The 13,414-nt window shown below is 47.5% G+C and overlaps 1 protein-coding gene across 12 annotated transcripts in view; it reads right to left on the bottom strand.

Annotated features, from left to right (window-relative positions):
- Positions 1 to 13,414, bottom strand: part of PRUNE2 (prune homolog 2 with BCH domain) — a 553,043-nt gene that overhangs the window by 220,562 nt on the left and 319,067 nt on the right. For all 12 annotated transcript variants that reach the window (XR_010171909.1, XR_010171914.1, XM_063913844.1 and 9 more), the window contains one exon: positions 9,681 to 10,413. Coding sequence is in view for 10 of the 12 variants with exons in the window: in XM_063913844.1 (XP_063769914.1) it covers positions 9,681 to 10,413 (733 nt within the window). In the remaining 2 variants the exon portion in view is untranslated. The remainder of the gene's footprint in view (positions 1 to 9,680; positions 10,414 to 13,414) is intronic.

Here is a 13,414-nt window from a genome sequence, read left to right as displayed (position 1 = left end):
GAAGGAGATTGCGAAGGGAGACTTTATCGATATATGTTCCCTTACTGAGGAGGGCTGGATGGAGAAGGAAAGATGTAGCGAGAAAGGGAGTTGGCAGAAAGAGTCCTATAAAACTATTGAGCACTGGGTAACTGGCATGTTGGCGTACTCAGGCTGTTATCTGGCCACGTACCCCGACATGGCGATGAATATGTTGAAGTACATTAACCTCATCTACTCCATGTATAAGGATCAAGGGGGACAAGCTTGGCGCAAATATGACGAGGCGTTCAGGCTCAGAGCGCAGGGACAGAAGCCAATTAAGTTTGGCGCGAGAGACATTGGGCTATGGTTTAAAGCGCAGGCTAGGGGCGCAGTTGAGAAGGGTAGTGCGACGCAAAAGCTAGCAGGGAGGCCTGGCATGGCCAAGCAAGACAAGCTTAAATGCTATGCCTTTAATGATGCGCGTTGTACCAGACCCTCCTGTAGATTTAAACACGCTTGCACCCTCTGTAACGGGAGTCACCCAGCAAAAGAGTTCTTTAAGCAGAAAGGACAGCAAGGTGAGAAGGTATCCGGAGCGACTGTCTCTGGCAAAAGCAACTAGCCCAGTGAGGCTAGGGGGAATCTGGGAGTGGCTGTCCAGATACCCCATGCGGGCAGAAGCCAAGCTGCTACAGGAGGGCTTCCTGGGGGGTTTTAGGATCCCCATAAGGAAGCCCGTCGCCCCAAGCGCATGCACCACGAAACTGCACTCCATCTGCGTGCAGCCAGAGGTGGCACGTGAAAAAAATGTTAAGGAATTGGCCCTAGATATGATGGCGGGTCCGTTCAAGGCCCCACCGCTGCCAGGCTAAGTAATTTCCCCTTTGGGCCTAGTACCGAAGAAAGCAGTAGGGAAGTTCAGGCTCATTCAGCACCTATCTTTCCCGGAAGGGGAGTCAGTAAATGATGCCCTAGACGAGGAGCAATGTTCGGTGCAATACCTGTCATTTGATCAAGCGATTTCTATGGTTAAAGGGCAGGGGAAAGGAGCATTGTTAGCAAAGCTAGACATTGAATCAGCATTTAGATTGCTCCCCCTGCACCCAGACAGTTTCCATCTCATGGGGTTTTGTTTTGATGGTTATTTTTCATAGACAAGTGCTGCAGGAGCTAGTGCGTATGCTAGGCGAATTTGGGGTTCCAATTGCCACGGAAAAGACGGAAGGCCCAAAAACAGTAATTTCTTACCTGGGCATAGAGATAGACACGGTAAGAATGGAGTGCCGGCTTCCAGCAGAGAAGGTGCAGAAGCTAGGCTACGAAGTAGGGGCATGCGCCAGGGCTAACAAGAGAGGATGCAATCATTGCTAGGTCTCCTCAATTTTGCCTGCCGGGTAATCCCCATGGGTAGAATTTTCAAGAGACGATTAGAGAGGGCCACTGCTGGTGTGAAGAGAAGACACCACCTCATACGCATCAGCAGGGACCTGAAAGATGATTTGTTGGTATGGGAGGGTTTTTTGCAGCACTTCAATGGGGTGCGCATTTGGCCTAAGCCTGCGCAGTCAAGCCGCGCGTTGGAGTTGTTCACGGACGCGGCGGGGGCCACAGGTTTTGGGGCATATTGGCAAGGCGAATGGTGCAGAGTCATGGCCAGACAGGTGGAAGGAGAAAGGCCTCACAAAGAACCTGGCAGCCTTAGAGTTATTTCCCATAGTGGTAGCGGTAGGCATCTGGGGCCAGAGGCTCGCGAACAGACGTATTCAGTTTTGGTGCGACAACATGGGAGTGGTGCAAGCAATAAACAATCAGTCTGCTTGGTCACCCCCGGTAGTAAAATTACTGCGGGGTTTAGTGGCGGCATGCCTCCGCCACAACATCATGTTCAGGGCAAAGCATGTGCCCGGCGAGCAGAATGTGATCGCAGATGCACTGTCGCGTCAAAAATGTGAGCTATTTAGGGGAGCAGCACCGCTTGCGCAGGAAGAAGGCTTAACATGCCCCTCTCATCTTTGGCAGATAGGTGAGCCTGTCTAGGCGAGCTGGTGGAAAGGTCCTTGGCACCCAAGACGTGGAAAGCCTACAGGTCAGCTTGGGGGAAGTGGCAGCAATTTCAGGGGAGAGGAGCCTCACAAGGGCAAGACCCCTTGCGCCAGTTACTGTGCTTTCTGGGTAAGATGAGGCAAGAAGGGGTGTCGAAAGCCTCGGCCAGCAGCACACGAGCAGGTATTTCCTTCTTTTCCAAGTTGCACGGCAAAGGGGACGATACTAAAGTCTTTTTGGTGCGCACCGTGATGAGGGGATGGGCCAGGGCAGAGCCAAGGAGGCCGGATAAGCGCGAGCCAGTAACTGAGGAGAGGCTCAGGAGCATTACCCGCGTCATACAGGGCGTGTGCACTGATAAGTATGAGGCAAAGCTGTTCAGGGCAGCTTTTACTATGGCGTTTGGTGGAGCATTTAGAGTGGAGGAGTTTGTAGCGCAATCAAGCAAGACAGCAGGAACCGGCCTGCTATTCAAAAACGTGGTGGTAAACGAAGACATGGTCTTGTGCAGGATCCACAGGTCAAAGACGGACCAAAGGGGAAAAGGGAGATGATCCGGCTAAGCCGGCACCGGGACTCAGCAATTTGCCCGGTTGTGGCAGCGCTAAAGTTCCGGGGGGTCAGGCCAGCAGGAGGGAAAATTTTCTGATTCATGTAGATAGGGCGGCCCTCACCAGGTACCAGTTTGCAGCAGTTTTCAAGAGATGCGTGGCAGCATTGGGCTGGAACGCAAGCAAGTATGGGGCGCATTCCTTCAGGATTGGCGCGGCTACGTCCGCAGCCAGTCAAGGGCGCACCGCGGAGGAGATAAAGGGGCTGGGGAGGTGGAGGTCAGACAGTTATAAGAAGTATGTCAGGCCAGTGGTAGCGACAATGTCGCAAGAGCTATCATTGTAACCTGCTGACACCTCCCTCTTCCCCCCCTCCCCCCCCCACGTGCTTCACAGGGATCGGTGCAAAAAGAAACATTTTGATCGTGGGCCATTCGTACGTGCACTGGGCAGCGCAGCGTGCTGCAGTTATGCCATACGGGCGGCAGCTGGGGCTGCAGCCGGAATCAAGGAAGGTATTTTGGTACGGCAACAGGGGCATGGCATGGGCACAGGCCAGAGAGACACTGTGCAAGGCAGAGCGGTTGGCAGGGCGGCCGGACGTGATAGTGTTGCACCTTGGCAGGAATGATCTGGGCAAGGTCAAGTTGCTAGACATTATTAGAATGGCCCGGGAGGACATTGCGTGGATAAAAGGACAGTGGAGCAACGTTCACATAATATGGTCAAAAATCATCCCAAGGCTAACATGGAAGGGGGCCAGTTTATGGGCAGGAATTGACAGGGCCCGTAAGAAGGTAAATGCAGCCATCAGCAAGTTGGTCACAGCCAGCGGTGGTAGTGTCATTCAGCACAACGAGCTGGCCAGTAAATGCAAAGGTTTGTACAGGAGCGATGGGGTGCACCTGTCTGACATAGGCCTGGACATTTTCAACAATTCCCTGGAGCGAGTAAGGTGGTAGAGGAGGGTGGGGCTTCAGTCCCCGCCCTGCGGGGACCTCGTGTGTCGGGGAGGGAGCGGTGCACAAGGCATGAAAGTAGGGGATTTACAGAATGCCTCGCATATTCACCAATAGGTGGGCGCACGCCTGGTTCCAGCATTAATACGGCAGGGGCCATTCGGGTTGCGCGCCAAGGTATGGTGCTGTGCGGATGGTAGCTGGTCCCAAAATGGTAGGGGGCGTGGTCCCGTAACCACATGGTGGGGTCGGGCACGCCCCGGGTCGTACCAAATTGTAGGAGGCTGGGCCGCATACCCACGAAGGCGGGGCGGCCACGCCTCAGGTGGTACAACGTTGCATGAGCATGGCGCACCGCTCCCCTTGTTTTTTCGTGCCCTGCAGTTTGTTTTGGTTGTGATTATGTATTTAATCAATAAAGCTGTGACCTTTTGATTTGCCCAAGAGACGAAGTTGTCTTGTCTCAGTTATTGGTTGACCAAAGAGAGTTGCCGGCATGTCGCCCTCTCACTCCTTATGCTGTGGTCTGTGCTGCTGAGTGATGGATGCTGTGCTGGGAGAGGAGTGCTGGGTCAGAGGTGGAACTAGCAGCAGGGTTAGGAGACTCCAGACAAAATCTTGCCTAGGGCATCAAATTGGTTAGGGCCAGCTCTGATGCGCACGCTTCTACCACAGACTTTACATTGGAACTTTGTTGTTTCGCAACGCCGGAACCATTGACCCAATCTAATTTTTCTCTTTGACTGGCACAGTTACATGGTAAGAACTTTATTTTGATACCTCAACAATATTTTTATATTTAGATGGTCTCTCAAAATAGGTCTCACAGTAAAAAAAACTCTATAGAATTAATATATAGATTGCCTACTAACCAATTATATAACATACAGTACTTACCTACTTTTTATTTCTCCTCTCAGGGAGAAGTCCGGAGAGGAGACGCAACAGGTCACTTCAGCAGGGGGGGCCAGATTGTCATGTCATCAGGTCTGCTGGTGGTGGTGGGGAACTAAATGATGTCATCCACACCTTTTAGCCCCGCCCCTCTGTTTGGTTTTCAAAGCTTTTATACTCATCCTGCCGGCTTCACTAGGAAGCGGACAATGGGGGTTATTCCGAGTTGATCGCTCGCAGTTTTTAGCAGCCGTGCAAACACATAGTCGCCGGCCACGGGGGAGTGTATTTTCGCTTTGCAGGAGTGCAAATGCCTGTACTCCAGAGCGCCTGCAAACACATTTTGTGCAACACAAGACCAGCCCTGTAGTTACTTATCCTGTGCGATGATTGCTGCGACGAGTGACACGGTAATGACGTCAGATACCCGCCCAGCAAACGCCCGGCCACACCTGCGTTTTTCTAAACACTCCCAGAAAACGGACAGTTGACACCCAGAAACTCCCACTTCCTGTCAATCTCCTTGCGTTCGGCTGTGCGATTGGAATCGTCGCTAGAACCAGTGCAAAACCACAAAGAACTTCGTACCTGTACGACGCGCGTGCGCATTGCGGTGCAAACGCAGATTAGCCGTTTTTTTCACTGATCGCTACGCAGCGAACAACGGCAGCTAGCGATCAACTCGGCATCACCCCCAAGATGCAGGATAGCCACATTCCCTTCCGGGGCTGTAGGGGACTACCCTTAAGAATCAGAAGTCTCCCGCAGCTTCCGGGAGGGTAGGTAAGTATGTTATATAATGAAAACACATTTACACAATGTAGGTGTTCTCTGATACATTACTACACTACTGCACTTTTTTCATCTCCTATCTTTTCCTACATCTATGAATTCATTCCTGTTTTTAAAATACCCATACAAATAAATTGTGGTAAGTAATTTTGCACGGACCTTAAAGTCTGCTTACTCCAATCAACATCTGTCTGAATCACCAGAAAGGGCAAAAGATGGGAATGGATAATGTCAGTGTTCTACTATGGTGCATTTATCTTCTGAATTAATTTACTGTGACCCCTACTGATGTACGTATACACCATTTGGAATCAAGAGATGCCTCTGCATTCTACAATTGCACTTAAGTGAGCGAAGGGGTAAGCAACACCTGCGGAGGAGCACTGTGCAAAGTATAACTGTCACATCAAAACCATAGTCACTTACTCCTTCAGTATCAACCACAGCATCATAACTTATAATTGATTTAAGGGATCTGCCCATTGTCCCTACTGAGACAGTGTTGCCCTGCAAACCAGGATGTAAAGAGGTATGTTCCTATGCACTATTGTTGCAATAGAAGAGTGCCAGTGAATGGACCTTGATATGCTGTAATTAAGGGGCAGCTTTGTGCTTTAGAAGCTGTATGTATGCCCCCCCCCCCCAAAAGGGGTCCACGATATTGCTCTGTTTCCCAATTTGGTCTGTCACAAAGTTATGAAGTATGCTTTTGTCTTTTGTGCCAATTTTGGTGGTCATTCCGAGTTGTTGGCTAGCTGCATTTGTTCGCAGCGCAGCGATCAGGCTAAAAAAATGGCAGTTCTGCGCATGCATATGTGGCGCAATGCGCACGCGCGACGTACATGCACAACGAACGATGCAGTTTTGTACAGGGTCTAGCGATGCATTTCAGTCGCACTGTTTGCTGCAGAGTGACTGACATGAAGTGGACGTTTCTGGGTGGCAACTGACCGTTTTCTGGGAGTGTTCGGAAAAACGCAGGCGTGCCAGGGAAAACGCAGGCGTGGCTGGGCGAATGCTGGGCGGGTGTGTGGCGTCAAATCCGGAACTGAATAGTCTGAAGTGATCGCAAGCGATGAGTAGGTTTTGAGCTACTCTAAAACTACACAAAAAATGTTTGCAGGCACTTCTGCTAAGCTAAAATACACTCCAAGTGGGCCGCGGCATAGCGTTTGCACGACTGCTAAAAACTGCTAGCGAGCGATCAACTCGGAATGACCCCCTTTGTGCAATAGCTGTGTGTAAAGATTATTTTACGCTACTCATCCTGCAACTGGAAAGGCACTTCTCAGCTGAATCAAACATTGAGGCACAAAAAAGGGTCCCATCAAAATTATACGATAAGACTTCCAGCTCTGAGCTGGTGGAGTATTCATATCCTTTTGCAGAACGGAATTAGCTGTTTGCCCCTCTGAACAGCAAGTAACAATTGTACAAATGTGCCTGTTCCACCTTTTATATTATTGCTCCAGAAAAGGAAATGTTGTTTCTGCACTGCTCCACAGCAGCAGGCGGACAGGCATGCCTGCTCCTTACAAAGATTGCCCTTCATACAAGGAATGCCCTCACTCAGCTAATCTCCTCCCATCCTCCAATGAAAACTCCTGCTCCTCTGAAACACTGTCATCTTGCTGTGTAAACCCACGTGCCTCGGCTGAGATCTCTCCAAACTTATTCACATCCAGGCTGGCTCTGGAGAACGGAGCAGGCATTTTGTGCTTTGTAAATGGCTTCCATTTAACACGCATGAACCAACACCTATTTCACTTTTTTTTAACCTTTTATGTAACTTCTAGACTGATTTATAACAATGTTTGTTTACTCTGGTCTTTAAGATATATTGGGTTATTAAAGCTTGGATTCACTAGGACTTCAACGGATTTTAACCTTGTATATATGTTAGAATTAATTATATTAGGTTGTCATACATTAGGTTGTCATACAGATACACCAATGATACCAGGATTTGCACAAAGGCACCCACTGTTGACTTCTCAGGGATGACACTTGCACCGGTCATCTGTGTAACCATATGGTTGCTCAGGGTGTAGTACTGCTACTGACGCCGGGATCCCGGCAGCATACCGACGCCGGGATCAGGCGGGGAGGGGCAAGTGCAGCAAGTCCCTTGCGGGCTCGCTGCGCTCGCCACGCTGCGCTCGCCACGGGTTCTATTCCCACTCTATGGGTGTCGTGGACACCCACGAGTGGAAATAGTCCCTGTTGGTCGGCATGCCGACCGTCGGGATAGTGAGCCGTCGGGCTGGTGGAGGAGGTCATGTGACTGTTGGTCAGCTGACCGGCGGTCACATGAATACCACCCGGTTGCTCAGAATGTCCGTAGTATGTAAGACACTGGAGCCAGAACCACTGCAGGAGGAGACGCAGGCTGCGATAGGCCCCCAAAATGGTTATGACATGCCTGCATTTGAGTTGCTACACCCCTGTTACTGTTCCCACAAACAGTCACTATCTGTCAATCACTGTGTCCTAATCCCCACTAAGAGCACCACTGCAAGACCATCGCGGCACATGTGCAGTGACACTCTGACACCTGTGCAGTAGCAAAAACATCAGCCAACTGTGCACACATCAGCTTCGTGTTTACCTGTGAATCAGTCACTATACTGTATTAGCAATGGCCTCATCGCAAATGCATTCTGCCCCTATCAGTGACTCTATTACTCATTGAGAACTGCCATTGAGTGCTGTAAGATTTCACTATAAAAGTGCATTTAAACAAAAATCCAAATATTTCAGATGCCCCTTTTAAAGGTAAAACTTTAAAGCGTCCACAAATAGCAAAATCAGCATTATGCAAATGTGTTACAATGAATCCTACATATGTACAGATATTTGTGCAATATATTGCCTATATAATAATTGTCAAGTCTGTTCCATTACCTCAAGCACAGTGGCGCACAGCCCCTCTCACTGCTGCAATGGACAGACTGGGACACTGTACACAGTTTGCAGCCACATGAGGAGATGTCTGCAGCCCGAGAGAAGGGGAAAGGGGAGGAAGTTTGCCCTAGTGATCCAGTCAGTGACAGGTCACAAATATTATGATAATAGTAATTTCAAAATAGTGTAATCATTATCCACACCAATTACATACAGGGCAGGATGTAATAAAGTCCAAATTCGACGGCCGTGTGGGATGCCGGCCAAACTTGAACATTTTTTTAAAGAGGCAATCATTTTTTTTTTTTAAAGGGGTAATCATTTACAAGGCTAACACTCTGATGTTTTTTAAAGGGGCAATCATTTACAAGGCTAAACCATCAGGGCCGTCTTTTTGTATGGGCTCAGTGGGCAGTTGCCCAAAGGCACCAGGAGTATTAGGCCCCTAAACTGATAGCTGAAGGTTCCCTTTTTCCAGGGGTACAAGATTTTTGAAAATCAGCCCTGGGGAACAGGAGATATTCGACTTCAAAGCAGTGGTCCCGTTCTGAGCCTGTTAATTGCTCTTGCCAGGCAGATATCTCATGTCCTGTGTGACTTAGAGTGTTTCTGAGGGTATACTCCAAAAGCTGGGACTGTCACCTTTCGATGGACACTGGCAGCTTGTCTCTACTATGCCCAGAACCAGAGATATCAGCCTTCCAGCAGCTGGTCCCTGCTCCAGCTTCACACGCCTGGTATGCAGTTTTATATTTTCGCTGCTGGATTGCTCTGACTCCTGAACTTTGATCCCCATGTCCCCAGTACCTCCTGAAAGATGGAACACTTTAGTTTTTATCCCATTGAAAGCTTAGAAATCTATTTCCAGGAACTGGATATATCTGCAATTAAGCAAACTGCCCTCCCACCGGAAAATGATGAATATTAAGCTCACTCCACTATCCACCCCTCCCCTGCATATTAACACCGACTACCACTCTGGAATTCATGTACCGGGGCCCCTTCATTCAGCCCAATGCCCCTTCTACAGTTTAGTGTTCTCCCTCCTGCCCCATCTCCAACCATCTGTGCAGTAAAGGAGCAATTAGCAGAAATGACTGCCTGCATGCTGAACGGAAGATAGAACATCCCCTACCACCTGCGAAACATCAAAGGTGTCGCTGATAGCACCCCCCACCTCTACCGCTGGAGGTTGGGTAGGGGCCCCAGTGCATTGCATTGCCCAGGGGCCTACATTGCTGTTAAGACGACCCTGTAAACCATGCCTTGTAAATGACTCCCGCTTTAAAAAAAACTACTTCGTTAAATCCCGTCCATAGATTCAAACATCAAATAGGAAATTCAAGTTTAAATTCTGTACAAGTTAACACATTTGTAGGAAAAATAAATAAATTATATACATATAAATATATATATATATATATATATAGAGAGAGAGAGAGAGAGAGATTTCTGTAAATAGTATTCTATTTTTCTTTATGACTTATAACATATCAGATGATCTTTTTATTGATGTGGCCTATCACTCTTCCTACAGAGTTTATAAGCAACTAACGTATCAGCTGTACCTTACCTTTGCTCCGCAATTCTGACGGTGCTCAACTGCTTAACACGTGCACCACCCACAGGAGGAAACATTAACTGCACTCCTTCTTCAGGTGAAATGAATGGGTTAGCTGTTGCTGAGTTTGCTTTAGTATAAGACGCTTCCAGTTTACATAGTTCAAAGCTTTCTTCAAGATCTATGTAATCATTATCCTTAATTGCTTTTGGATATCCATCCTGCTGTTCATATCCATCATATAATATCTCTTCCAGGTCTTTATCACAATCTCCAGTCTCTGCCCTGCTAAAAATGTCTTCAGGTGAGGACTCAGAGGCTTCAGTCTGACTTAATATTATGCTCCAGCTGTGCTCATGTTCCGAGATCTCTTCTGATTTCTTTTTACTCTCTAGTCTTTGAGTTCGAATAAAAGAACCTTCCTCTTCTAAGTGAAAGGAATGGAATCCGGATACATGGTTCATTGAGTCTTCACTTCCATTTGTCATGGAGATTGGCTGAAATGTATCTGGAGACGCCACTGAATAAACTGTATCAGACAATGTTTGTTGAGACACCACTCTAACGTTGCTAAATGGAAAAGTGTTTATTTTTGCTTCAGAGGCCAATAGACAAGAAGAGACACTTTCCAAGCCACATGTATCAGCCTGATCCACAGCAGAATGAACTGGATCCATGTTGTCATCTCCTACCAAGTCTTGTCTAATGTCATTTTTCCCCACTTGGATATGAAGTTTGGCACATTCTGAAAAATTAAATATACATGTTTAAGTTCAGAAGATTTCTTATTCTATACCAGGAATACTATAATGAATACACGGTAGAGTCACATTATTATGACCACAAGCTAATAGCCAGAGTAATAGGCGTGTGCAACACGGACAGCAGCTAGACATTCGCTGAACTGTTGTTTTACAAACACATCTGGTAGCCCCCAGGTTCATTTTGACGGTGAGCTGCTCCACTGTAGCACGTTGGTCGGCCCTTACGCACCTTCATAGCTAACGCTCTCACATCAATAGCACGTAGTGCTCTGCAGTTTCCATGTCAGTAATTCGCAATGGTGCCATTTGTCCAGTCATGATACACCTTCACCGCAGCAGCATACAGATAGTTCACAAACTGCGCTGTTTCAAAAATACTGCCACCCCTGGCCTGATAGCCGATAATCATCCCTTTTTGCAACTCTTTTACCCATGACAGCAACGAGTGATATGTGTGCGCACGACATGGATGTACTTCATGGGCTACATCTGCTGACATCAAATGTAGGAGGCGTCATAATAATGTGACTCGACTGTGTATAATGATAAGCTGAAATGAATCCTGCACATGAACTTGCAAATTAATTTACAATGCTGTCTAATTTGTAGACATTTCTAAAGCAGTGCATATCTTGTATATATAAACAGGAGTCATTTTGGTATAAGGTAAATTTAGAATCACCCATAGAAATGTTCCCTTTTGCAGTGAGGCGCTGTGTGTAGTATTAAATCACGGAGGAGGGCGTGGTCATGCCTCCTGGATCCTCAATAATCACATGGGAAAAATGTAATCGTTTAACTACAGAAATATGATCAGTCAATTATACAGAACGCTCCATCTCCACCTCCATAGGGTGGTTATCCACCTCCTTAAGGTGGTTATCCACCTCCATAGGGTGGTTATCCATCTCCATCTCCACCTCCACAGGGTGGTTATCCACCTCCATAGGGTGGTTATCCACCTCCATCTCCACAGGGTGGTTATCCACCTCCATAGGGTGGTTATCCACCTCCATCTCCACCTCCATAGGGTGGTTATCCATCTCCATCTCCACCTCCATAAGGTGGTTATCCACCTCCATCTCCACCTCCATAGGGTGGTTATCCACCTCCATAAGGTGGTTATTTTGTGATTACAGGGTAGATTAATGGATGCTTGGAGAAGGAACTGATTAAAGGATTTTTAAAGTAGAATGAGTGTTGGATGGGGGGAAGTTAACAGGTGCTAAGTGGGGGGTCAATGGACATGGGGTGATGCATTAATGGGCACAGTGGCCCTCATTTAGATGTGGTTGGAGGTGCTATTGCTGCTGCTTACATAAATGCAGGCGCAAAAGCACGAATATGGTAATGCAGCAGGAGATGTTACACCTTATGTGCATTACTGATCCAAACTGAGCAGTATTGCATCTTCCATGACACCATCGGGCAGCTTACAGCACCCATGGGGACACGCAAGCTGCCCATCACATAGGTCAGTAAATCTCTGTGTGATGATGGAGATTCCTGGCCTCTTCCCTCCCTCTATATGGCTGTGACATGTCTCCATTTTCACAAACAGAGGCCGTCCCTGCTCACTCCACACCCCAAAACAGCATCAGACTTTCAATCACTGACAGTCTGATGCTGGTGCTGTCCCTGCGTCCTGTGTTGTAGGACAAATTCGAGGACATACAGAACAGGTCCTGTGCATGCACAAAGTACCAAACATTGGAGCTCAGCACATCAGCAGGGTGTGTATGTATTAATGGTTGCAAGATATAGGGCAGCACGGACGGTGTAATGGTTAGCATTACTGCCTCACAGCACTGAGGTCATGGGTTCGATTCCCACCATGGCCCTAACTGTGTGGAGTTTGTATATTCTCCCCGTGCTTGCGTGGGTTTTCTCCGGGTACTCCGGTTTCCTCCCACAATCCAAAAATATACTGGTAGGTTAATTGGCTCCCAACAAAATTAACCGTAGTGTGAATGTGTGTTCGTGTACATGTGATAGGGAATATAGATTGTAAGCTCCACTGGGGCAGGGACTGAGGTGAATGGCCAAATATTCTCTGTAAAGCGCTGCAGAATATGTGTGCGCTATATAAATAACTGGTAATAAAATAAAATAAATAAGATATGTATGTATCAATGGGTCCTGGGGGGGAGTGAGGACAAATGTGTGCTGTCACCTACCAAACCTGTCCCCGCAGACTTTTTACCCTGCTAAACAGCAGACCTTTCCTCATAGACACTGAGGCTGCTGCCCACGGCTGGGGGTGAGGGAGGGACTTGGAGCTCATCTCTTTCTTCTCTTCTGCTACGGAGAGGTCAGGTCAGTCTTCTGTGTGGGTCAATGTTTTTTTTCCTATGGGGGCCAATGTGTGTGTGTGTGTGTGTGTGTGTGTGTGTGTGTGTGTGTGTGTGTGTGTGTGTGTGTGTGTGTGTGTGTGTGTGTGTGTGTGTGTGTGTTTTTTTTATCCTGTGGGGGCCAATGAGTCTGTTTATTAATAAAATAAAATAATTATAAAAGTATTAATTATGGATATAGTTGAATTGGGTGTTGGTAGACCAAAGGTCTGTTCTGATTACAGGTATCTACACTAATACTAGATCTAGACTAGGTGTTTACTTGTTATATAGCCTTAGCAGCCTAGGCCAGCAGTGTTTTCAGCATCCAGACCATCCGAGTCCGATGCTCATGATGTGCTGTGATGTGCCATGTGTCACTGTAAGTCAGCAGTGGCACAGAGCCAACAACAGGTGACAAGTAGAATAGCAGATGGCCTGCGTCCCCCCATGAAGGACCCCCAACATATTTCCCTCGTGTTCCACCATATGGGCGGCTCTGGTTGTATTGATTTTACTTTTATTCTCATTTACAAATTATGAATAAAACTGATACACAAAGCTCAGTGCCTTAGTTACAGATGTTAGATTAAATTTAGGCCCTCATTCAGCATGGATCGTACAGTATTTGTAAAGCTGCTCATAGGCAGCT

Source organism: Pseudophryne corroboree, chromosome 1 (assembly GCF_028390025.1).
Source record: "Pseudophryne corroboree isolate aPseCor3 chromosome 1, aPseCor3.hap2, whole genome shotgun sequence".
Classification (NCBI taxonomy): Eukaryota; Metazoa; Chordata; class Amphibia; order Anura; family Myobatrachidae; genus Pseudophryne; species Pseudophryne corroboree.
This window is presented reverse-complemented; position numbering and strand designations above follow the sequence as displayed.